Source organism: Glandiceps talaboti, chromosome 1 (genome assembly GCF_964340395.1).
Source record: "Glandiceps talaboti chromosome 1, keGlaTala1.1, whole genome shotgun sequence".
NCBI classification, from domain to species: Eukaryota; Metazoa; Hemichordata; class Enteropneusta; family Spengelidae; genus Glandiceps; species Glandiceps talaboti.
In genome coordinates, this window is record NC_135549.1 from 12,648,139 (window position 1) to 12,673,967 (window position 25,829).

At 35.1% G+C, this 25,829-nt stretch overlaps 1 protein-coding gene across 1 annotated transcript in view; it reads right to left on the reverse strand.

The window, feature by feature from the left end:
* Positions 1-25,829, reverse strand: part of LOC144434970 (filamin-A-like) — a 116,562-nt gene that overhangs the window by 70,576 nt on the left and 20,157 nt on the right. The window contains exons 2-6 of the mRNA XM_078123533.1: positions 14,449-14,706; positions 13,981-14,078; positions 2,372-2,500; positions 1,736-1,951; positions 1,009-1,171 (exon numbers count right to left, since the gene is read on the reverse strand). Coding sequence (XP_077979659.1) covers positions 1,009-1,171; positions 1,736-1,951; positions 2,372-2,500; positions 13,981-14,078; positions 14,449-14,706 — 864 coding nt within the window. The remainder of the gene's footprint in view (positions 1-1,008; positions 1,172-1,735; positions 1,952-2,371; positions 2,501-13,980; positions 14,079-14,448; positions 14,707-25,829) is intronic.

Below are 25,829 nucleotides of genomic sequence, written 5' to 3' on the forward strand. Positions count from 1 at the left end.
GATAGAATGTTACATGGTGTAACAATCGAGTAGGACTCTTAGTGTTACATTACAACTTCCACCATATATGAACAAACTGATAAAAGCATTGCCTGAACCGACATCAGAGGTACCCTTGTTGTTTTTGTATCGGTTGTATTGTTGTCAATGTGTGAAATCTTTCCTTCGCTCCCTTTATTCAAGCAAACACACCAGTGTTTCTTCACAGGTTGTAACACAAAATTTGATCATTGATATAATAATGGTGACACCAAGATGAACAGTAGTACATGACATTTCATTACAATACTTGAAACACAAAACAAACTGAAAACCTCATTTGATGATGAAAACACAAACTCATAATTGTTACACTACATATGATGACAATACGACGAGTAATACTGGAGTAAAGCACTTTCTCTATGTGCTACACTCATTTATAGCATTCATATCAAGTGTGAAAGTATACTGTTTCAATTGGTTTATTTACAAGCCTAGAATGTGGCCTTTCTAATGTGGTCAATTAGCAAATGAAACAGTACACTTTTACACTTGATATGGATGCTATAAATGATTGTGGTATGTACAGAAAACGCTTTACTTTGGTGTTATGGCCTATATTAGCAAATGAAACAGTATACTTTTACACTTGATATGGATGCTATAAACGATTGTGGTATGTACAGAAAACGCTTTACTTTGGTGTTATGGGTTGTATTAGCAAACGAAAATATACTTTTACACTTGATATGGATTCTATAAATGATTGTGGTAGATACAGAAAACACTTTACTTTGGTGTTATGGGTTGTACATACACTGTAACATTTCTCTCCTCTAAAAGACTACATTGACAACGAAAACTCAGAATCTGAAGGTGATTTTATGAAATACTTTATGATGCAGATAACAGAAAAAAGAAAAGAAAAGACGATGGTTTTAACAGAAAACAATTTTATCAAACTTCAGTAGCATATATTAACCTCAACAGGATTACTGAACCAGATCAAAACATGAACAAACTTACCAGCTGAGAAGACTTCAAAATGTGTGGTTTGAGTAACAATTAGACCGGTGGGTTGCAGACCAGGACCTTTAGCTGAACACTTCGTAGCATCACCAGGCACATCAGTAACACTCACGGCAAATGGACTCTTTGGGATTGGATTCTTACCATAGTTGACACTCACCTAATAAAACGATGGTCAAACATGTACTGGTGGTAACTATCAAGCAATATTTATTTCCATGGTTGGCTAACAGATGGATGCATACTTTTTAACGATGGTTTTTGCAAACAGAAGCTAAAATTGTTATTCACAATAAGGTTTATGTTTTCCTGCTTTCCTAGCATGTACTAGTCTATAAGGTATGCCATGACAAGGCACCCTCAAACATCGGTCAACGAGGCCGGAATGACACAACAGATTCTAATCATGTACAGGTAATTATACCTTGATCTGTCATATGACTTGCTTTGGTTTTGAATACATGATCTTAATAACATCATTTTCTTCCCCTGATGAAAACACAATCTAATCTGCAACTATTATAGGACATAGTATGTGTGCATGGACACAGAAATCATAACAATCTGAGCATAGAATGATGTCCATTCCAAGACATCTGATGTCCTGCTTCTGACAGACAGTATGGTATCGACTACATTTTAACCAGCAGGTTGCTATTTTCAGCAGAATTTTATCCCTTGAGATTAAATTTTGCAAAGTAAACATTTCAGAGAAAATACTTACTTTGTACTTTCCAGACATTTTAGGTGTGTAGACCACTGTGTATGTCTTGTTTTTATCACTATTAAATTTGATTTGGCAATCTTCACGTTTACCCTGAGGATTCTCAATGATAACTTCAACTTTGCCACTGCCAGCACTGAAGGTCTCAACAGTGAAATTTGTAGGTTTGGAGACAGCATTACCTTCAGCTTCAATACCTGGACCATAGGCACGCACCTTTGAAATCAGAAACACACCATAAAATTAGTACTGATATGTACAATTGCGACAAAAATAAGACAGGTTCATCTTGAATGAATTGACATCTGAGCATAAATGTAAATAGTAGAGTTACTAATTACATAGAATAGCGCCCTCTATAGTCTGACATATCATTGCAATGATATAGCCTTTACTCTTCATATTCTACAGTCAGATTCAAATGAATTCCACATATAGAAGGGCCTATGTTTACATGTACCTTCCTTTGTAGTATCGGGGCATGGTCTGAGAGGAGCTCCTTTTTTCAGCATGTATACTATTTTAGTATTGGGGCATGGTCTGAGAGGTTGAGCTCTTTGTTTCAGCATATAATATATACCATTGGGGCATGGTCTGAGAGGAGCTCCTTTTTTCAGCATGTATGCATATACCTACCTTTCTAGCATTGGAACGTGGTCTGAGAGGGGCTCCTTGTTTCAGTTTAGCACTGGGGAACTTGGACAAGTATGTCATCATACTGAGGTCGTCTATTTTAGGGTTTACCATGTCTTCTGGTCTCAACACCTATCAACCAAATCAAACAAAATACACATTAAGTTCGAGTTCAAAACAACAAGAAAGACATACTGGAGACCAACTTTATGACCCTGACTATATAATCATCCACCAATTTGTTATGTTATCGTAGTACAACATGACACAGTAAGTTGGAGGTACCAGGGCAATGCTTTGAATAGCAAAGACAAAATGTAAAATCTGTTAATTTGAATACTGTCTAGCAAAGCATTTGTGAAAGTAAACACATGGTCATAATTTACATATAATGAGATGACCTCAACAACATTCTATATTAATTATTGATCCCTGTATGGATGGAAAATCAATAAAAATCTGTACATGCCATTGCAGCCTGGCATATACTGCATATTCACCCCCTCTCCCACCCCTCAGCATTTGATCTATTAGGGTAATCAACTTCTCAGTGGAACCCTTCCTTTTTATAATGCTAATTTTGCACAAGATATTGTGTACAATTTAACTAATGAGTTCAATTAAAACATTCGGCTTTATGAGAATATTTTTTTCCCTTCAGTTTTGGTCTTCATACGAAAGCAAATCAACATGGGGGAAAGAAAGCCACACCTAAAAGAGTGACTAGACTGCAGTTTTCAAATAACTCTCATACTTTGTCACCACAAGCTGATGTTACATTAATACATGTTGTTTTACATTAAACATCAAACTAATTCTGACCTATCTTAATTCTTCTCTCAAAACTACAAGACAATGACATAATTTCACATGTTAATTTTCTACCATGGACAATGACCAGCTGATGAGTTGGTAGTACATATAGGCACATATACATAATATGTAATAATGATGTAGTATTGGTACTTTAACCCTCCCTTTTTGCATGTGATATTATTCTGTACATCAGCTCTTTCTAGACTACAAACAGAAGCATTTTCAGCTATGCCTTGTTTTTTCTTCAAAGCAGGGGCTTGTCTTGTTCATGGCTATACATGTGTTGTACAATCTAGCTCACTGTGTGGTTACAGTACAATCTAACTCACTGTGTGGTTACAGTACAATCTAACTCACTGTGTGGTTTCAGTACAATCTAACTCACTGTGTGGTTACAGTACAATCTAACTCACTGTGTGGTTACAGTACAATCAAAGTCTCAATCGGGACTAATGGACTGCACACCTGTCAATATTTTACACCAACAGTATGCTCCACAGAACCAAAGTAAACTAAATCATCACATTAGGGTTATCATTTTTTGTTTCAACTGTAAATGAGTACGACTTGAATGTTCAACTAGTTTTTCATCTCAAGTAGGCTTCTTAAGTTAAGAAGTTTGAATTTAAAAAATATGGAACCGTAAAAACTTCTATTACAATGGGAATAGTAATATTTCTTCTTTAAACATTTGGCACTTTTTCACAGTACTTGCATTTCATTATTTTTTTCTTGAAATGGTATTAACACCATAAACTGTGAAAAACTACTTTTTTCAAATCTTGAATTTGGATTGCAGAAAACAAATGGTCTGTATGTATCTCGGCCAAGTCCTCCTGATCTGGGGCATATGAATCACACACTGAATATCTACTGTTGAAATATTACAAGAAATGCACATAAGGACTGAAGTAATCGCAATACATCTATAAATCAAGTCTATATCTGCCACGCCAGTAAATTTACAGTCACCAATGGTGTCCATTTCATCAAAAATATGTGATTCTCTGCTATTTAGTTGCTTTCATAGCTCACTGAGCTGTCTGACAGACACACTTCATGTACATGTACTCTGTTAACCTTCCTAGACACACCCATTTAATCAGAACCTTACAAATAACTACACAGATCATTTAAGGTTGAATATAACAAAAAAAAAAGCAAATAAGGTTGATCACTACTGGAAACCTCTTTACTCTATAAACCTATCTAAATCAATGTTAATGTTCACTCAAGTGCACACTGTTAGCACACACACTGCCTTGATGGTGACCTTACATTCCAACAATGCAAAGCCTTTTTAGCCAATAGGGAGGACACAGTTACTAAAGCACCACTTCAACTTCAAGTACACAGAACCAGTCTGTAAATATTTAGAATGTCAATGTTATTATAAAGCAGATGTTGAGGGGAATGGGGGGGGGGGTGTCGTGAAACAGTACAGCTCAAACTTGCATTTATATTTAAACAAGGTGTTCAGGGTCATGAAACAGTAGATATCAACTGTTTACCATGGTGAAGTTCAAGAGACAGGTCAAGTGTTATATGGTCATGGACTATTAAAGAACAATACAAAGTGGGTCATGCTAGATAAAATACCTAATTTTTCAACAACATTTGAGTGGTGTTATTTATCTGTTTCAATCACTGTACCCCCCCCCCCCCACACACACACACACGCACACACACACACACACACCCCTTCAATATCTGCTTTTATACACTGGGATTTTAATCCTATAGAACACACTGAAATATTTGTCATATTCCAGGTTTCAACATTATTCAACATATGGCAATATCATAAATTATGCATTCTAATGCCATGTATACATGCATAGTTTGTCCTTTTTCTCTTCTATTTTCAACAACATTACTAAAAGAATGCCCCACCCACTTTTTTGAATTAATATCACCTAAAATAAGTTGAAATGCTTTGCCCGATCACTTTCACTATTACATTCCTATACGAAAACAATAATTTTTTTCAGATTTTCAGAGCATTTTCCATCTATTTTAATAAAGGATATCTAAATCTAAGTAAAGACTCTGTCTGTCTGTCTGTCTGTCTGTCTCCCCCCCTCTATCTCTCTCTCTCTCTCTCTCTCTCTCTCTCTCTCTCTCTCTCTCTCTCTCTCTCTCTCTCTCTCTCTCTCTCTCTCTCTCTCTTTCTCTCTCATGAAAAATAGTATAACAACCATAATATTTTATGAGCTAGTATTTATAAAAGTGACTTAACCACATAAAACTTGATTGCAATTGATATGTTGCTTTTTGACCAGGAAACATTCTCTCTCATTGTCATTTTCCTGACAGCATACACTTCACATTTTCGTAAGTTCATTATTACGAACTGGTGGAAAAGTTTGTCGTATTTGATATGTCGGTTTTCATCTTGAAAACAGTCTCTCATTGTTATTTTCCTGGCAGCATACATGCTATCTTTTAAGTTCATTATCATTGCTAACTTGCAGAATGAACAGATGAGTTGGGTAGTAACAACAATCTCGACAAAAGGATTTCTTAGATATAGATAGTAAACAACTTAACACTTGACAATGTATACAGCTAGTGAAGTCAGACACCTTCCTCTTGGTCTAGTTTCTGATTTTTAAGCCAATGGAATTTCAGAATTATCAACAAGCGATTTCAGCGTGGCAATGATACAAATTCCTTTTTCCATGTTATGTACTAGATAATATGTTAGGAAGCTTTTCAAATTACGTAGTATCTTTACAACAGAAACTGAGACCTTTGACCTTTGACCTGTCGTGTCAACTTTCAAAAGAATATTGTGAACAATGCTGTCAAAGATAGGAACCTTGTTGCCATGGCAATAGTTGGTAAATGCATTACTTTCAATTATTGTAATTTTTGCATGCTACACTGTTATCATTATGTTTTGAGATGTGATATTGTTGCTATTGACAACAGTATGTAGTTGCAGGGGAGAGTGATGATAATTTGTATATCTAATTTTAATGGCGATTACATTATTACCATACACTTATTCAGCTATAAATTGACACTACTACCACTAAATGGTAATAAAATTCCATGCCTGAGATAGTATAATCTAAACTGGTTCCAAACTCAAAATCCACAAAGAATTCATCCAACAGGCCTGTTTCAAATGTACTAGGCTATCTGACTCGACGTATTGACATTTTCAATCCACACGGCCAAGTCTCTGGGCTATAAATATAGGCAAGTCTCTCTATATAATATCCTTCATGGAATCTTTCAGATCTCTCTATGCTGGCATCCAGACTAGTTATTTTAAAGGCTTGGCCCTGGATAAAGTTTACCACCATTGCCCTAAAGACTTTAATGACAGGATGTCCATGATTCAAAGTGACATCACTGGGTTTATACTTCATCATCATCATTATCATCATCATCAGTTCTATATGATGTGAACACACAGTATGTAAGCTACATGTATATTATGTATGTGTCATCAAAAAGCTAGATGTCATTACAATCAGCTGACATATCTTGACCAAATATGGAAGCTCTCAGTTCTTTCGTCCTTGAAAGCGGTATCAATGTCTTTGGTTTCCCTACTTTGCATAAAGTCTTACCCTCATAGGGTCCATCTTGTATATATCTTAAAGCTACACAACAGATACTGTGATTTATAATGTGTCTGGTTAACTTGAAATTACAGATATCGTGGATATTTTTTTGCAATCTTAGACACTTACTGGTACTTTGAATATCAATAAAAAATATGACATGTTTGTTCATTCTGAATGAAACTGTAATCTGTGATCTCCTAAAACCTTTACAAAATAAAAGAAACATTTATGTGTAAAAAGATGGTGAATAGGTCTAGGTCACTGACGCTTACAAGTTCAAATAAATATACTATTAAAAATATCATTTACACCTAGTTTTTTTGGCAAATCTATGCTGGTTATCCCTCTAAAAAAACACTTTTAGTTGTTCAGTATGTACATGTAATACTAATATCATGGATCATTCTATTTTGAGCAGAAAACAGGGGTAAACGACTGATACTCGATCCCCGACATCTCAATACCATCAAAATGGGTGGAGTAAGTTTAGTGATCCATAATTTATACTTTTCTTCGAGGTAAACTTTAGTTTTCAGTTTTTACTATTAAAATAATCCAAGGTCTCTCTTTAACAAGTAACAATATTATGTTACACTGAATGTGTCAAAGGTCACTATCTTTATAAATGACTTGTACCAGGGTTTATGTAAACTCAGTGTCCACACTGTGTGAAAACAAGTGTAACAAGCGACCTATCGGTCAGAATAGCTCCGCTGTTTTTTGTTTTTTTTATTTTTTTATTTTGGTGACATGTAGAAGTGGTTCAGGTCTTCAGCTCTTCGAGTCAGTATGCAGTTTTGTTTTAGCGATGCAATAAAGTGGTTAGTGGTTTCATATGATGTCTCACTATAAAACACATTTTACACAGAAGTTGGTAATGTATTGTACTTTTATACCATAGTCACCATTTTATAACAAAAATCTACTGTTATGAAAAATTGCACAAAATCTCAGAAAAAAATGACTGGGAAATGCACACAAGAAAAAGAAAAAAAGAGGATTTTGAGGTTGGCTATAAGTAATTCCAGTGTCTTACAGCTGTAACCCTGGAAAATTTTAATGAAGAATGAAATAAACTAGGGATCTAAAATAATTTTGAGGCAATTTGAATTTCAATTTTCTAACAAATTTACAAAGTCAACAACATTCAACTTGTTCTAGTTGTGGTAGATATATATAGGGAAGAAATGTATTAATCGCCATCTTAGTTTCCGTACGGCGACAATCTCAAGTACCCGGAAGAGAGTCATTCTCAGCCATACGTTACAGTGGTAACACTCGTTCATGTTCGGTTACCTTTCACAAAGAAAACACAACGAAATGGTTGAAATGGTCTTTTTTAAATTTCTTTTCATCACAACAACAAAATCTGCGTGATCAAAAGTGTTGTAAACTAAACCAGAAAGAATTATCGGACTGGCTAAACTTCCCGATGAACTGGAAGGTCCTACTACTTCCAAGTAAGCCTCGATAGTACTATAGTACGTGAGAAAATCGTCTCAAACTAGCGATACAACTTTCAAAATATAACTTGACATGTCTTCATTTGTTAGAGTTATACAATTCAAGACGGGTTTTCACTCGAAAACAACAATTCTGTGAATAATGACACTCTGAACGCAGCGATTTCTCGGACGATGTTACCACTGTAACGTATGGCTGACAACGACTTGCTTCCGGGTTAGTCCCTCGTGCATACGGGTGGATTGTCGGCGATTAATACATACATGTACATCGTCTGATATTTTAATTCACAGTGTTTTTTGTGACCGGCGCCTGTCAGCAGACTCTGCCATTTTTTTCATCATTCCATTGTATTTAAACCTTGTACTTGACATTTCGCAATATTTATAATTCTCAACAAAATACCTCAACATGCCTCACTTCGCTCGTACTCAAAGCAGCCCCGCACGTAGTCCTGCTTGCATACGGAGGAATTCGGGACTCGATTCTGACAATTGTCCCTCCCCCTCCGGTGTTTAGAGTCAAGTCAGTAATACAGACTCGTGCACCCGAGGACTACCCCGCGCGGTATGATCACTGACACTGATGACATGATGAGAGAGAACCTTTTCGGATTTACATGTAAAACGGGGAAAGATACGCAAAACATAATGCAAAGTCTGAAGCCAAATTAAAGTTGTAATTATTTTAATTATTTTTACTTGCCAAATATTTGCATTTTGGAAAGGCAAGACACGTTCATGTCGTTTAACTTTACATGTGAACTGTCGGCCATATTTAAACTTCAACCGCATGCCTGGCATGCCCTTCCTTACGCAAGTTGTCTGAATTCTGGTTCACTGTCATTCCAAATTGCACGACAATATAGAATTAACCACAAGTTACATGTTATCTGAAAACATCACACTTTTATAGTGGGTCTGAAGTGTGATTTTAGTGAGTACTAAGAACGTCCCGTGTTGATACTCAAGATACTTGCTGTGGAAAATCGCTCGGTCGAATGAGGTCACCTTCAGCTTCTGGTCGAATCAGGATAGAGTATGCAAATGAGGATGTTGCGGATTGGCTGATAATGTAGAAGGGTGCAGAATTGGATTTGAAGTTTACAACCCTGTTTCGAACAAACGCTTGTCATTTGGGCGCCCAATGCGTAGAATTATGACTATAGCACATATTACATTGCTTGTTTGACGTCAATAGTGTCTTTTGAAAAGTGGCAGTTTACTTAAAGTCTCGTCGACTGATTTCCAATATGGCGTCGGTCATTATGCTCATTAACATATTCATTTTTTTTTCAAATTACAAAAAAAAAATCATAAAAAATAAAAATGAGGATGTGCTGACTTGAAATTAACAAATCTGAGTAAGCTACCCCCTGCGCATCAACACGCCAGATATCAAAGCAATCTAATAAGAGGTTTTCAAGGAGTTGATGAAAATGACATTTTATGAAAAAAAATCATAAAAAATTGAAAATGGCACAGATCAACTTGGCATGAACAAATCTGAATAGCCTCCCCCCAGGGAACATGCACACCAAATATCGAAGAATTCCGACTGTCACTTATGGAGTAGATAGTAAAAATATAAAAGTTTGACGGACACCTATGATTCACTCTACTCTCTATACCTCAATACCCACCTATACCTAAAGCTACGCTTTCAGCTTTCGCTGACAGCGGAGCTAATAAATGTCATGTTGTCTCATTTAATTCAGAATATAATATTTCCTCTTTTTTCCCCACATTTTACCATCATTCACTGTACATACATCATTTTTTCTGTTGTCTGCCATCATGACAAATATAGCATATATTTTAGTTGACTAGGAATTACATTTATAGAACATAATGTATGGGCAAGGATATACTAAAATATATCTAACTACACTAAACATGTTAATTTAAATATAGTAAACTGACTACGAAATATAACTTTTTATAGTCTGTTTTCGTGAAGTATTTTGCTAACGAAACTATATATATCATCACTTTCGTGTTCTATATCATAACAGTATGTGTATATGTCATCAGTTTTGTCGTTCTACATCATAAAAGTATGTCTACATGTCATCAGTTTTGTCGTTCTACATCATAACAGTATGTCTTCATGTCATCACTTTTATTGTTCAACCTCTACATCATAAAAGTATGTGTATATGTCATCACTTTTGTTGTTCTACATCATAACAGTATGTCTTCATGTCATCACTTTTATTGTTCAACCTCTACATCATAAAAGTATGTGTATATGTCATCACTTTTGTTGTTCTACATCATGTACCATATCTATCAGTCTATATATTATTTCTACCTATAGTAATCCACCTGTTAGGTAGATACCGATACTAATGCTCTAGGTGACATCAGCAGTATAGGTGATTGGGCACCATAACCAGAATTCCCTACCTTACCCCATTTTGTACAGAGGTCAGTTCATGGTTCAGTTGAATAACTTTATTATTCTTATATTTTTAGGGAAGTCATATGATGCAGAGGTAGTGATCGAGTGAGTGACTTTTTTATGATTACTGGACATCAACTAAAGCTGCTAGACAAAATCAGCCTTGCCATTGTTTCCATTTCAGACATACTGTGTAGACAACAAACAACCTAAACACCTGGAAATGTCATGTTCCAATGAAAACAAGCAGGCAGGTGTGTGGGAGATGAAAAATGTGAATTACTTTGACCTACACCACCTCAGGAGGTTCTTTGTGATGGTTTAACAATGTACAAGTAATGAGCAATCAATGGAGCACTGTGGTTGATAACAGGAATGTTACAGAATAGAGAAAGAAATGAAAAGATACCAGACAGTCTGAGACTATCTTAGAAAAAAAATAAACCACATGCCATGCACATCAGAGAGAGTGCTTCAATAGAAACTTTGTTACACATGACAGATGATTTTAAAAAACAAATTATAATATCATAGTTTTGGTTAAAATATAATAAACAGAAAACTTTCACTTTTTGTGAATTTTCTGGATGACGATGTGACCATCTCATATTTTGAGATATTTGACTTGAAACTGTCAAATAACAAGTGATTGATGTCTGTCTTTGGGTGGGCTGCATGATACATGTGTGAGTTGTGCTTTCTAAGTTTTCATACCAGAGATTAATTACAGGGTAACCAACAGCAAGTCTTATATTTGGGTCATTTATCAAAACTGTGTGACTGTGAAATTGTAAACAATGCATGATGAGGGTCCTAGTGTTTAAGAAAAGACAGCACTCACCATGCAATACCTTTAAGCACTTAAAGCTGACAGTTACTGTGAGTATGTATCCAACTCTATTAAAAAAGTTAATTTGTACTATGGTAACTTAGGCTGTCTCCATGGTAACACTGACCACAATACTGTAAAATACCCGGTTGATGTTACTTGTTCATTGTTATCATTCAATCATTACAAATTTAAGTAATATCAGCTAAACATAGTCTAGTTTATAGATGCAAACTATGCAAAACTATTTTAAAAGGTTTGGGTAAAGTGACATACAATGTTGTTAACTGGGTGGCATGGCACATCAATATAGCTTTTGAATAAATTAATGATATCGACCCAACCCATCCTAAATTACATCCCTTCTTACATGCAATGATTACCTACCCTCATTCCCACATAACACCTGGGGCACTGGGCTAGCACCATACAATTAACCGGCATACATGTATAGTGTTATGAGGGCTAGTACATAAAATTTGACTACAATAGAATGACATGTGTTGGAATGTAGTTTTTAAACCTAAGTTGTGACACTCTAATGACTTGCAGCATGACATCTTCACTGTATATATTAACATCTGGCTGTGTAAACCACTGTCATGTCACTACTATTTCACACGCGACCTTTAGATCTGACACAACCAAGCAGCTGAGATGACATGAGGATTATCATAAAACCCAACTTATACATGCCTAATAGTTTCTTCAGAAATGTAGTAACGACTGAGAGACAATGAAATCTTGCGTTTTATAACAACTTCTTAGAGAATGTAACACTGCCTAGGCCAGACAGCTATTACTTCATTCTATCGGACAGTACAAACTCTAGTCTCAACAAACAACGCTAACTTTCTGAAAATTTTGAGTTGGTTGAATATTCTGGATAGTTTTCATAAAGATATCTAGTGTAATATATATTGTATGAATCAGGTTCTCAGATTCAGAATAAATCTTGTCTGAAACAGAAAGGTGTGTCTTATATGCCAAATATAACACAAACTCTGTCTGATCTTCCAGGCTCTAATATATGTTACAGATTAAAGTGCTAACATTGTTTTCAACTCCTGGCTTTCAAATGTGACAACAATCTTCAACAAATTCTTTGTAGACATAACACAGTCCCTGGACTGATAAACTTTCACATTTCATTTCTCTTTTTTTTTCTAATACAAAATTATAGAAGAAAGGCGTAAGAATTTTCTTTTTTTCCCCTGATAAATACTTTGAAACTTTGTAGGAATTTTACTGTACAGTTTTTTTTTCTTCTGATTTTTCAACAAAGTATGCCATGTTTTGCTATGTTGCTGAAGGCATGGCAAGAATGTAAGACAAGGGTGATGAACCCATAGAGAGGTCAGTCTGTCTACATCTGTAATTTGTACCATGGGAATCATGATTTGTGCAGATGATAAAATTTAGTCAAATGATACCAAAAATAATCACTGTACTAAAGGAAACATCAATGCAAGAAATTTCTGATCAGTTCTCTAGCTCTTACAGTAACATAGTTTTTGATATCAGAGGTATGGGAGACAGATTAGATTGGCGAAATGCAATTTGACAAAGAAATTACTATGGAAGGAAAATAATACTCAAAAAAAAAAAATTCAAATCACAATTTCAATTTTCAACTGTGAAAAAAACACTGCATTAATTCTTTGTGATTTGACCCATTAACACACATTTGATAGAGCGGAATCCCCAGTCAAGTCGTAAAATTGATTAAGATTCTTCTAGAAATGGCACGCTTTGCATATTTCATTCTCATTAATTTCTAGTTATCGTGATTTAAATGGGTTAGCTGGATTAGCCTGCCCCATCAACCAACTATCAAGTAAGTGAATATGTTTGCAACTTCACAAGGCAAATCAATCAAAACCTCTCAAAAGGTCACGACCTTATACTCATTTGCATAACTGGGAAGGCCAGTTGTTCCCTCCCATATGGTTTACAAACTAGTGAAAACTATGCCTCCCAGACTGGTTCTGTAATTGTATATCACCAGTTTCAATTGCTTGCTATGCATGAATGCAAATATCTAGTAATATAGTTGATAAGCATATGAGCTATATGAGGTAGAAATTGGTGGTTTTTTGGAATCATTTCTGAATTATCATATGAATACATTATCATTCAACATGGTAATGTGAATGAGGAACATGTTTTGCCTCCTTCCATTCTGCTTAAATTACACTGGCCCACTGCACTTTACAAAGATTTCTAATGGAAAACATGTGAACAACAAGTTGTCCCTCCTTCACACTGGGTCACTGCACTATATATAGGTCAAATCCCTTCTAACAGTGCCGATATAATTTAAGACCTTATTCCTACTACAATATATTCCTGCCGGACTCTCCTTGCAGTACGACAGAGTTGTAAGTTTCATACTTTGACTTTGAAAGTATAGAATTCTTTCCCCTCTGTCCTGAAGATACAGCGACATATCCAAGCTAGACACTATTACACAGTTTGGACTATTTACATTTACTGCTTTGCACATTTATAACACTGACCTGTGGGACACCTAACCAATCTTCAGCAAGTTTCATTGCCTCTCTTGCATTAGGCAATGCATTGTCTGGAGTCCAGTCCTCCCAATCAGGACAAAGTCCTATAATATTATGAATATACACAAATCATGAATAACACACCAACATAGAAATACATAGTTCAAAAGCCAATGCAAATTTCTACACTACCATTCTCTGTTTCTTGTTGTCTTCAATATCATCAAATACTACTTGCACACTGCAATTTCTTCTGCTCTTTGGTTTTGACATTTGTGCTGATTTAGAATATTTTGCTAGGAATATCTGGCCTTTCATCACATACTTATGGATATTAGGAGTTCAACTAGTTGGATATATATATATATACAAGATAAGCAGAATAAATCTTGTCAGGCTTTACAGCTATTACAGAAACACATTTATGATGATACCCCCCTTTAAAGGTCTAAATGGCATGATGACTTGACTCACCAGGTGCTACAGCATCAACCAAGGCTCCAATAGCTCTACCATTGTTCCAGTCTGTGGTGAAGTTCTTAATAGGATTGTCTGGAAGTTTGCTGTTTATCCATCCCATTAACCTTTCCTTGGGTGTTGGTTGTCTACCTCTGTCAGGGCCTGCGTCTCCTTCGTCTTCCCACATGGGCATACTGATAGAGTAATGCAAGATAAGGGTCCATACTAAACCCAAGATCAGTTTCATACGACCATCCACAATATCACCAGAATCTGCAATTGTAAAAAAACACAAGGACAATTGATTAGATGGCTGTCATAACCACAAAACCTACAAGAATCGGGTATAGAGACCAAGGTGTTCTGACTTGACGTGTTGGTGTCTTGGTAGATTCATGAATTTGAGGGAAAAGGAAGTTGTTCCACCACATTTTGAGCTCGGACTGACTTATGAACTGGTAACTTGTTACTTGTAACTTAATTTCAATGCTATCTCACATTTATAACAAAATTCGTGATTTCATCATTTGAATCACATTATATTTGTAAGAATAAGCGTTATCTTGTTCTCTTTTAAATTTGTTAGTGTGACTTTCATTATTTTTTCAAACCAGAGGTAAACACTTATTCTGGCTGTGAGGGCGCTCTCACATCTCAGATAACAGTAAATCAAGCTAAATCAAAAACAGAAGACTCTCGACAAACAATTGTCCACACCTAGTTAGCCTATTTACTGCACTGTCTAGATACAGCATTAGCTGGTTGTACCTCCTAGCATCATGATGATTGATGATGATGATGATGATGATGATGATGATGATGATGATGATGATGATGATGATGATGATGATGATGATGATGATACAAGGATGATACAAGGATGATACAAGGGCTAGTAGGAGGTACAACCAGCTAACTATGTATCTCAACAGTGCAGTAAACAGGCTAAACAAAGTAGTCCATGAAGCCAATATTTCATTTTTTTTTTACTAAATGCATGGCGGAAATCAACTATCAAAATTATGGAATAGGTTTTGAGGTAATTTTATTCTTACAAATGTACATATACATGTAACTAGATCATGCACCATGTTGAAAGTTATGAAAATAACAGGTGAATTTCACAAACTGACAGTAAAATCATCTCAGCTGCAGAGTTATATTGTTGAATATATTAGCTTTCACTTAGTGTCGACAGCTGCTTGCACAACATGACAACAAGTGATATATAGCAACAAAATAGCTAAGTTCTTGTCTGTCATATGTGCCATGTGGTCAAATATTTTGGCACATCTGGAGTGGGATGATCCCCCTTGCTGCTTACAAAAATAAAATCTATTATCATGGATGAACATAAACAGATTCTTTTAATAAGCAAGCGAGTTACAACACCATTGATTTTCTAATATATAGCTCTCCTAGATGATATTGTTTTGGTACAAATTGTAGTCAAATTCTGATGATATTACATTTGTAACATACAACTATGTTTAGATTTTCATGTAGAGTTTGACTTCTCATAAAGTTCTCAATAGACCAAACAGAACAAATTCCTGCCCTTCAAATCCTTGGTTGCTAAGGAACTACAGTATGTGCCTTAGCCAGGAATCCATCTTGTTCTGCTCTACAATAACTTCAGGAAATGAAATGTCTTGTGTTAGATGAAAAATATGTGTTATATATCCTTTTCTATGTGGCATTATAGTACTTCAACAAATGTCCTGCTGAGGTAATTTGAATTCATGGCTTCTTTGAAGTGCCAAATAAATCATATTCAAGTGTACATTATTCATCTTAAACCTAAAAGGCCAGTGTTTCAATCCCAGGTTCTCACATATGATCTATATACCACAAACAAATATGTATAAAACTACAAGTTTGAACATTTAACAAAAGTTTGTGTAAATTTTCATTTATATGGTAATTACAAAAGGGGTAATAAAAACTGGACTGCTGATACAATAAAGTTCATTACCCTTCAACATATATACATCCATACATGTTAGTTCATATAATAAAATATATGCGGACACAATGCAAAAAAAAAAAACCATGTTTGTTTCCAATAACATGACTCCAAAAAAAGGGTAGCTACGATAGTTTTATTTTATTTTTTTCATTTTTTTTTGTTGGGAAATTGCTTCGACCCATAGACAAGATACTCATTGGTCACAAACTACTCTGATAGTTTGATGAGGTGTAAGAGAAATAAATTATAAGTGAAGTAAACGAATACAATATACAGACTATATATTGTATGAATTCAATTTACATTTTTGAAAGACTAGATTTCTCTCTGGAATGGAAATTTAAAAAAAGAATTGACCAAAGATACTTTGGCAAAGAAAATTTACATGGAAATAGAAATAAATTCTCACCATCTATTTAAGTTACCTTCTTTTTTTTAATTGCAAAAAAATGTTTACGGTGAGCAGCTTAAACTTGGGTAGATCAGGTTACCGGAAACACTAAAAAAATTTTATTTGGCCTTTATGTACCAATGACAATTGAATAGATTTCACCAATGTGACAATAGTTGAATGATCTCTGATTGCCAGACACAGGAAATCATTGTAATAGGAGATAAATGGACCCTGGCCAAAATGAAACTGCCTTCATGAAATCAATGATATGTACACGTATATGTATGCATCATTGTAAGTATGTTAGGTAATGTAGTGACGTATATCCTGCCTGTGGAAGTTTTATTGTCTGCATATTTTAATGGTGTGGTTTTATCATTGCTCATCACATAAATTAGCGGCTGCCCAACACATACCTTCCTTTATACTTGCATGAACTTTTAGAGAGACCTACCCCACCAAAATTGATCTTACATCTTCCATGAACTTTTAGAAGAAAAAAAACTCATCCCATCCCATTCAACTTGATTGCCTCTAACCCGTTTCTTTTTCATCACTGAATGTCTTGAATTATTTTTGAATTATTTGCTCTATATCTTTTAATTTATCAAAAGTTTATTTCAACTTTTTGAAACTTTCACAAAGTCTCATTCTCCTCATATAAAGCAGATTTTTGATAAATGTACCTATTTTCAAAATTATTCCAGTCTACCTAGCATAATATGTTTTTCTTCTTCTTTATCTACAAAATGATTTGTTTTGAAATGTTTTGTTAATCATTACATAACTGTAACTGAGGTCAACGGGCTCTTCTTGGTTTCCAAAAACATATTTGGTTCATTGGTATGTGTGCTGAACTGTCATGCATAGATATAAGGGAATTTATGCATGCACCATTGACATTACATCCAAAATAATAGTGATACGGACAATAAAATCAAAGACATGTTTGAGAACAGCAGATGCCTATCATGTGACCAGAACACTGGAAATAGTTCAATATGATATCAGATATAAATGGCCGACACTTAAATACTGTCTCAATTACAACCTGACTTTCAATTTGATCAGGAATAGACTTAAATAAAACTCTCCATTTTGGGTTCTATAAACTATCCTTTGATTTACCTGCTAAGTCTTCAACAGAAACACTCTACGTCACAGAATGGTGAAAAGGTCATGCATGGAAAGAATGTGAAGTATGTTAACTCTCTGTACACTGCTGTCTGCTCTCACAAACTATGACACCACCCTGTAGCTGTATGCTAAACTTTCTATTTATCATACACATTTGGCCTGCATATCTCTATGATTCACAGTCTAATGATTTGGACAGAAAAAAAAACTAACTTCTCCAGTTTCAACACATTCTCGCAAACCAGAGTTATTATTTCTACCACTATACTTCGAAATAAAAAACGGTGCCATAAAATGGTCGTGGTTTGCGACGATGGTTTCAACACAGATTTCTTTAAAATGTCAAGAAGAAGCAAAATCTTGAAGGTATTGAAAAATGTCAGAATAGTTGGAAACATTGACAAACAATTTCATTTTTGTTTGTAAATTGTAGTAATATCTGAATTTATTTTTCACCTCATCACATCACTATATAAATGGCCCAATACTGTTGCGTAGCATGAACTTCTATTTTTAGTTATGTAGTGAATATGGAGCTAACTGAACTGAGGTCTGGGGTTATCACATGGCTGGTGTGGCGTGTCAAACTTTTCACCTTGCTGTCTGTCTAGTGATGTCACTAAAATCACTAAGTGTGATATGCCATACAAAACATTAATTTATTAACCTGTAGTGTTATACATTAAAGATAATATGGATTTTATAACCTTACATCAACTTTACTGTGGTATATAGATTTGGGTTCAATTTACAATTACATACTGAGACCTCAAAATCAAAAACAAAACAATATTTTGAAATTATTTAATTTTCAATGACTTAGTACAAGCCTTGAGGGCAGTGAACAGTTGTAAAACTTTTGACTATCTTGAAAGCACACACAGACACAGACACACATATACAGACACACACAGACAGACAAGACACAGCAGACAGAGACAAAAAGGCACAGACACACATACATGTACACGCCGACACAAACACACACAGACATACAGACATACTGAACACTTTGGAATTCAAGTCTTTCACCAGCATAGAACACACCCAGTTACTGTCATACCTAACCCACATATAAGCTACATTACAGTACACAATGTTATCGCTATTTTAACTGATTCTTAATTCCATACTTGGTAAACAGTTGTTAGTTTATTCTACTTGAGGCATTCCTCATCACGAAGACAACAGACAAGATCTCCTCCATCTTTGTTACCACTATCCTCAAACACATACACATGTACACTACTTCTATTCCACAGTGATGAATGACGAGGTCAAAGGTCACAACTATATTTTACTTAAACAATCACATCTCTATATATGTCTCAAAAAACAACTGTCAAAAAACAAAGTTTCATCAAATTCATCTTGGCATAGAAGCCAATATGTCTTGATATTGGATACATGTACTTTCAACAGAGAAAAAAAACCCACAAAACCATTTCAACTAGTGATGTATTTGACTCAATTATCTATTATTTGACTGATGATACAAGTAGGCAATAATTACAAAATCAGTGAAAGAGGCTAAACTGACACCTGTTACTGCATACAGACTAGTAATAGCAGTTTGCTATGCGGTGAAAAAGGAAAACATTGCTAAAACAAGCGACCTATCGGTCAGAATAGCTCCGCTGTTTTTTTTTTAATTTAATTTTTTATTTTGGTGACATGTAGAAGTGGTTCAGGTCTTCAGCTCTTCGAGTCACTATGCAGTTTTGTTTTAGCGATGCAATAAAGTGGTTAGTGGTTTCATATGATGTCTCACTATAAAACACATTTTACACAGAAGTTGGTAATGTATTGTACTTTTATACCATAGTCACCATTTTATAACAAAAATCTACTGTTATGAAAAATTGCACAAAATCTCAGAAAAAAATGACTGGGAAATGCACACAAGAAAAAGAAAAAAAGAGGATTTTGAGGTTGGCTATAAGTAATTCCAGTGTCTTACAGCTGTAACCCTGGAAAATTTTAATGAAGAATGAAATAAACTAGGGATCTAAAATAATTTTGAGGCAATTTGAATTTCAATTTTCTAACAAATTTACAAAGTCAACAACATTCAACTTGTTCTAGTTGTGGTAGATATATATAGGGAAGAAATGTATTAATCGCCATCTTAGTTTCCGTACGGCGACAATCTCAAGTACCCGGAAGAGTCATTCTCAGCCATACGTTACAGTGGTAACACTCGTTCATGTTCGGTTACCTTTCACAAAGAAAACACAACGAAATGGTTGAAATGGTCTTTTTTTAATTTCTTTTCATCACAACAACAAAATCTGCGTGATCAAAAGTGTTGTAAACTAAACCAGAAAGAATTATCGGACTGGCTAAACTTCCCGATGAACTGGAAGGTCCTACTACTTCCAAGTAAGCCTCGATAGTACTATAGTACGTGAGAAAATCGTCTCAAACTAGCGATACAACTTTCAAAATATAACTTGACATGTCTTCATTTGTTAGAGTTATACAATTCAAGACGGGTTTTCACTCGAAAACAACAATTCTGTGAATAATGACACTCTGAACGCAGCGATTTCTCGGACGATGTTACCACTGTAACGTATGGCTGACAACGACTTGCTTCCGGGTTAGTCCCTCGTGCATACGGGTGGATTGTCGGCGATTAATACATACATGTACATGTACATCGTCTGATATTTTAATTCACAGTGTTTTTTGTGACCGGCGCCTGTCAGCAGACTCTGCCATTTTTTTCATCATTCCATTGTATTTAAACCTTGTACTTGACATTTCGCAATATTTATAATTCTCAACAAAATACCTCAACATGCCTCACTTCGCTCGTACTCAAAGCAGCCCCGCACGTAGTCCTGCTTGCATACGGAGGAATTCGGGACTCGATTCTGACAATTGTCCCTCCCCCTCCGGTGTTTAGAGTCAAGTCAGTAATACAGACTCGTGCACCCGAGGACTACCCCGCGCGGTATGATCACTGACACTGATGACATGATGAGAGAGAACCTTTTCGGATTTACATGTAAAACGGGGAAAGATACGCAAAACATAATGCAAAGTCTGAAGCCAAATTAAAGTTGTAATTATTTTAATTATTTTTACTTGCCAAATATTTGCATTTTGGAAAGGCAAGACACGTTCATGTCGTTTAACTTTACATGTGAACTGTCGGCCATATTTAAACTTCAACCGCATGCCTGGCATGCCCTTCCTTACGCAAGTTGTCTGAATTCTGGTTCACTGTCATTCCAAATTGCACGACAATATAGAATTAACCACAAGTTACATGTTATCTGAAAACATCACACTTTTATAGTGGGTCTGAAGTGTGATTTTAGTGAGTACTAAGAACGTCCCGTGTTGATACTCAAGATACTTGCTGTGGAAAATCGCTCGGTCGAATGAGGTCACCTTCAGCTTCTGGTCGAATCAGGATAGAGTATGCAAATGAGGATGTTGCGGATTGGCTGATAATGTAGAAGGGTGCTGAATTGGATTTGAAGTTTACAACCCTGTTTCGAACAAACGCTTGTCATTTGGGCGCCCAATGCGTAGAATTATGACTATAGCACATATTACATTGCTTGTTTGACGTCAATAGTGTCTTTTGAAAAGTGGCAGTTTACTTAAAGTCTCGTCGACTGATTTCCAATATGGCGTCGGTCATTATGCTCATTAACATATTCATTTTTTTTTCAAATTACAAAAAAAAAATCATAAAAAATAAAAATGAGGATGTGCTGACTTGAAATTAACAAATCTGAGTAAGCTACCCCCTGCGCATCAACACGCCAGATATCAAAGCAATCTAATAAGAGGTTTTCAAGGAGTTGATGAAAATGACATTTTATGAAAAAAAATCATAAAAAATTGAAAATGGCACAGATCAACTTGGCATGAACAAATCTGAATAGCCTCCCCCCAGGGAACATGCACACCAAATATCGAAGAATTCCGACTGTCACTTATGGAGTAGATAGTAAAAATATAAAAGTTTGACGGACACCTATGATTCACTCTACTCTCTATACCTCAATACCCACCTATACCTAAAGCTACGCTTTCAGCTTTCGCTGACAGCGGAGCTAAAAACTGATTCCTGTATTCTGACCTTTCTTTGACCTCTCCTGCACCAGTATTTTGATCTTTCAGTTTTTAAATTTTGTCATTATTGCATTTGAAATAAATATGTAATTCAGCATGCTCACATTTAGATTATGAACATATCTGAGGCACCAAATGTGTTGATCATCGTTATGCAAACAGATTACATATGGACATGGTTAAAAAGATATTCTTGGGCTGTGTTATTCATGCCATGTATTGTCATGGTATTCATTATATAACAATCATATTCGTACAAATTGGTTCAAAATTGATAGAATTCACTTTTACACGTAGGACAAATTGAATGGAATGGCTTCTGCATACTATTGTCATTTCACCATGTAATACGATACATAAAGGCAAAATTTTTCCTTTCAATTTTGCATGAATGGAATGAAGTGTATAATATATGAAGTGAGGTTTACAAAGTGATCTATAATACATGGCACAAAATTCTATAAATATTTGCACTACCACACAGGTGTTTTTAAAAAGATAATTTTTAAGGTGACACAAAAGTACCCACACAACACCTCATCCCAACCCAGTTCTACACCATGTGACCTCTCCATGGCACCCCACAGTTCTATAGCAACATCCCATCTCCCAACCCTGTCTCCCTACCTGTCAGCCCTATATCATATCCTACCTCCCCACCTACAATCCTACACCAACATCCCATCTCCCCACCCTATCTTCCCACCCCACACAACATTTTGACAACAATCCACCCTTCATTCCCCTCAGTGGCAGACATTGACATCTGATATTGAGTTTGTCTATACACAACATATGCAGTAAGCTATTACTCAATTCATTACAGCTATGACTTACTACAAGAATGGATAACAGATTTAAGGTACCAATTAATCTAGGATAACAATGATGTAAGTAATTAAACTTGTGAATATATCATGGCCACAAATCTTCCATGTGTTGACATTACGGTAATGTACAATTAGGTTGTTGACAGTAACACTATCTCAAAGTAGACTTGACCAATTAGTACTGGCAAACAATGAGTGTCTGACTGTCACTGTCATAATTACACTTGCTTTGTAACCAAACCATTCTCTATTTAGTTCCCTCAGAGTCAAACCATACCACCCTTGCCATCCCAAGCACAATAGCCTTCCCAACTGTAACCATACTTCCACTGCCATTCTGAACTAATCATATTTCCATTGATATCCCAAGCACACTTCTGTTGCCATCCCAACTAAAACCATATACATGTACATGTACTGTCAGTGCCTTCCCAACTATAACAATGCTTCCATTGCCATCCCAAAACTAATCATACTTCCATTGCATCTTCCTTGCATTGCCTTCCAGGGACCACGTCCATGCCTTCCCAACTATACCCATATTTCCGCTGCCCTCCTTTGTTCTGAACAACACTTCCACCTTTCCCAAAACACAGAGGTATGTAGGACTACTTCCATGTCCAAACTACAATTATCCATGTATACATACATACATACATACATACATACATGCATTACCATCGGCCATTAACACTAAACAGAAGCTGTTTACAATGTCATGGAGATAAGACTTATCAGGAGATAAAATTCAATTACAAAGTAAATCATTCTGCACCATTTAAAACTATAATATATCACATTGTTCTCATTTCCCTTGGCAAACATTCCAAGCTTACCCCAGGGAAGCAGTTAATACTAATTATTTCACTATTAATTCAGCCAAAGTATTATACAGATTTACCAACATTAAAACACTTGTCAGACACAAAATACACTCAATGTATCAGTCTTTGATGTGACTTGTAATTTGCATGTAGGTATTTCAACATTTCAACAACTTCCTGACATCTACTTATAACACAATACAGTCAAAAGACCTATGAATAAATAATGTCATATTGTCACAAGAACAAAGACACATACTGTACCCATTGGTGAATATTATGAATATACAACATGCAGTCACATAATAGTTTACACTTGGCATGTACAGGATTACTGACAGTTTCAAAACAAAAACCAGGGCAATTTATCGCTCTCATTCTCATTTAAATGACTTGGTGTTGTTGTTTTTTGTAACACTACAAATTAATAATTTGACAACGTGTCAAATATTGAAAACAAAGGCATGCCAGTAGATATAGAATAACACACTGCATATATACATATAATTTCAAAGACTGCCCCAATACAATATGGACATCGATATTACAAAGAAATACATGTATTTTATTCACTGGCCATTGCCTCTCATTTCTCTATCATATGATAACTTATTACTCAGTTCCAAATTACAGGGAAACCTTGTAGATACAGAATGTAGATAGACACAAAAGTAGACATTTTTGGACAGTGAAGTTAATGTATGATCAGGGACTTGCTTAAGCTAGTTCATAGGGTAGGTACTTTTATGTATGATTAGGGACTTGGTTAGCTAGTACATAGGGTAGGTACTTTTATGTATGATTAGGGACTTGCTCAAAGCTGTAACATAGGGTAGTTAAATGATCAGGGAGTTGCTAGTGACCAGGGTTTAATAGTTCAACATCACATAAAATGATTCAAGTGACTTGTACATGTTGTCATTACTATATTTAATTATAATTACTGGTAATGGTGTCTCTAATTAGAATTACTAATGGAATCCAAATTATAATTACTGGTCTCTAATTATAATTACACTGCATCTCTAATTACCATTTACTGATGCCATGCATCGTTGACAACAAACCGTTTATTCACACTCCCTCGGCATAATGACAGTGTCATTGTATTAACTATCAATAATGCTGGTAGGTTTAAAATGACCAACCATACCAGGTTGTAATCGGGCAATGGAATTCAACTTGTGGGTCTTTTACAACAAAGTTATTTATTACCATAATAACAGATGTATTGTTATCTGAATCTATTATTTGGGAAGTAAAGGTCAATTATAAACATTATACACATACGTCATATTTCTGTATTGTTCACTATATATATAATGTATTCATATTTAATTTCAACTTTGTTCACCTTGTATCAACACGACAGTTTGCATCTCACTTTGTACAAACAACAGAAATTCTAATACTTTTACATCAACAGCAAACATTTTAGCAACCAGTACTCTAACAAATTTATTTACTGAATTTCAATGTGGGGACTTTATACACTTATTTGATTTATCACTGCATATATCTAATTTATATCCTTTTTATTTCAAATACCTTGGTGCATTTATTGTAACAATAATATAACTCACAAAGAACACCTATATAGTCAACAAGTGTAAATAATTAGTATTTTATTGTGGGGCAGTATGCTAATAAATTACTGTACCATTCAAATCTCATGATAGTGAACATTTTCAATATACAATATTGATAGGTTCATATCTTGTACTAGATAAGAATGACAGTGTAGAAATGGCAGAAATACACTGTATGTGCTTTTTTATTTTATTTTTTTATTTTTTTATTTTTTTATTTTTTTTTCGTAACACTATATGTGCTTTGTATGTATACTCATAACTTGCACTGGATAATATCATAGCAGGGGATAGTACTGAATCGTTTGAACTATATACCTATGGCTTCAATTTTACTTTGTATGCGCTCAATGATCCTAATGGACATCATGACCTGACATACATTTTTCTTATATCACTTTGTTTTCTCAGTGTATACAACATAAATTGACATGAACTTTGCAAAGTATGATGAAATCCTAGACTGCCAAGTACATTAAATTTACCAACCAATAAAAATTTTTGTCTGGAATATGATATTTATCAGCTCATAAAACCTGACTGAAGTTGCATATAGTA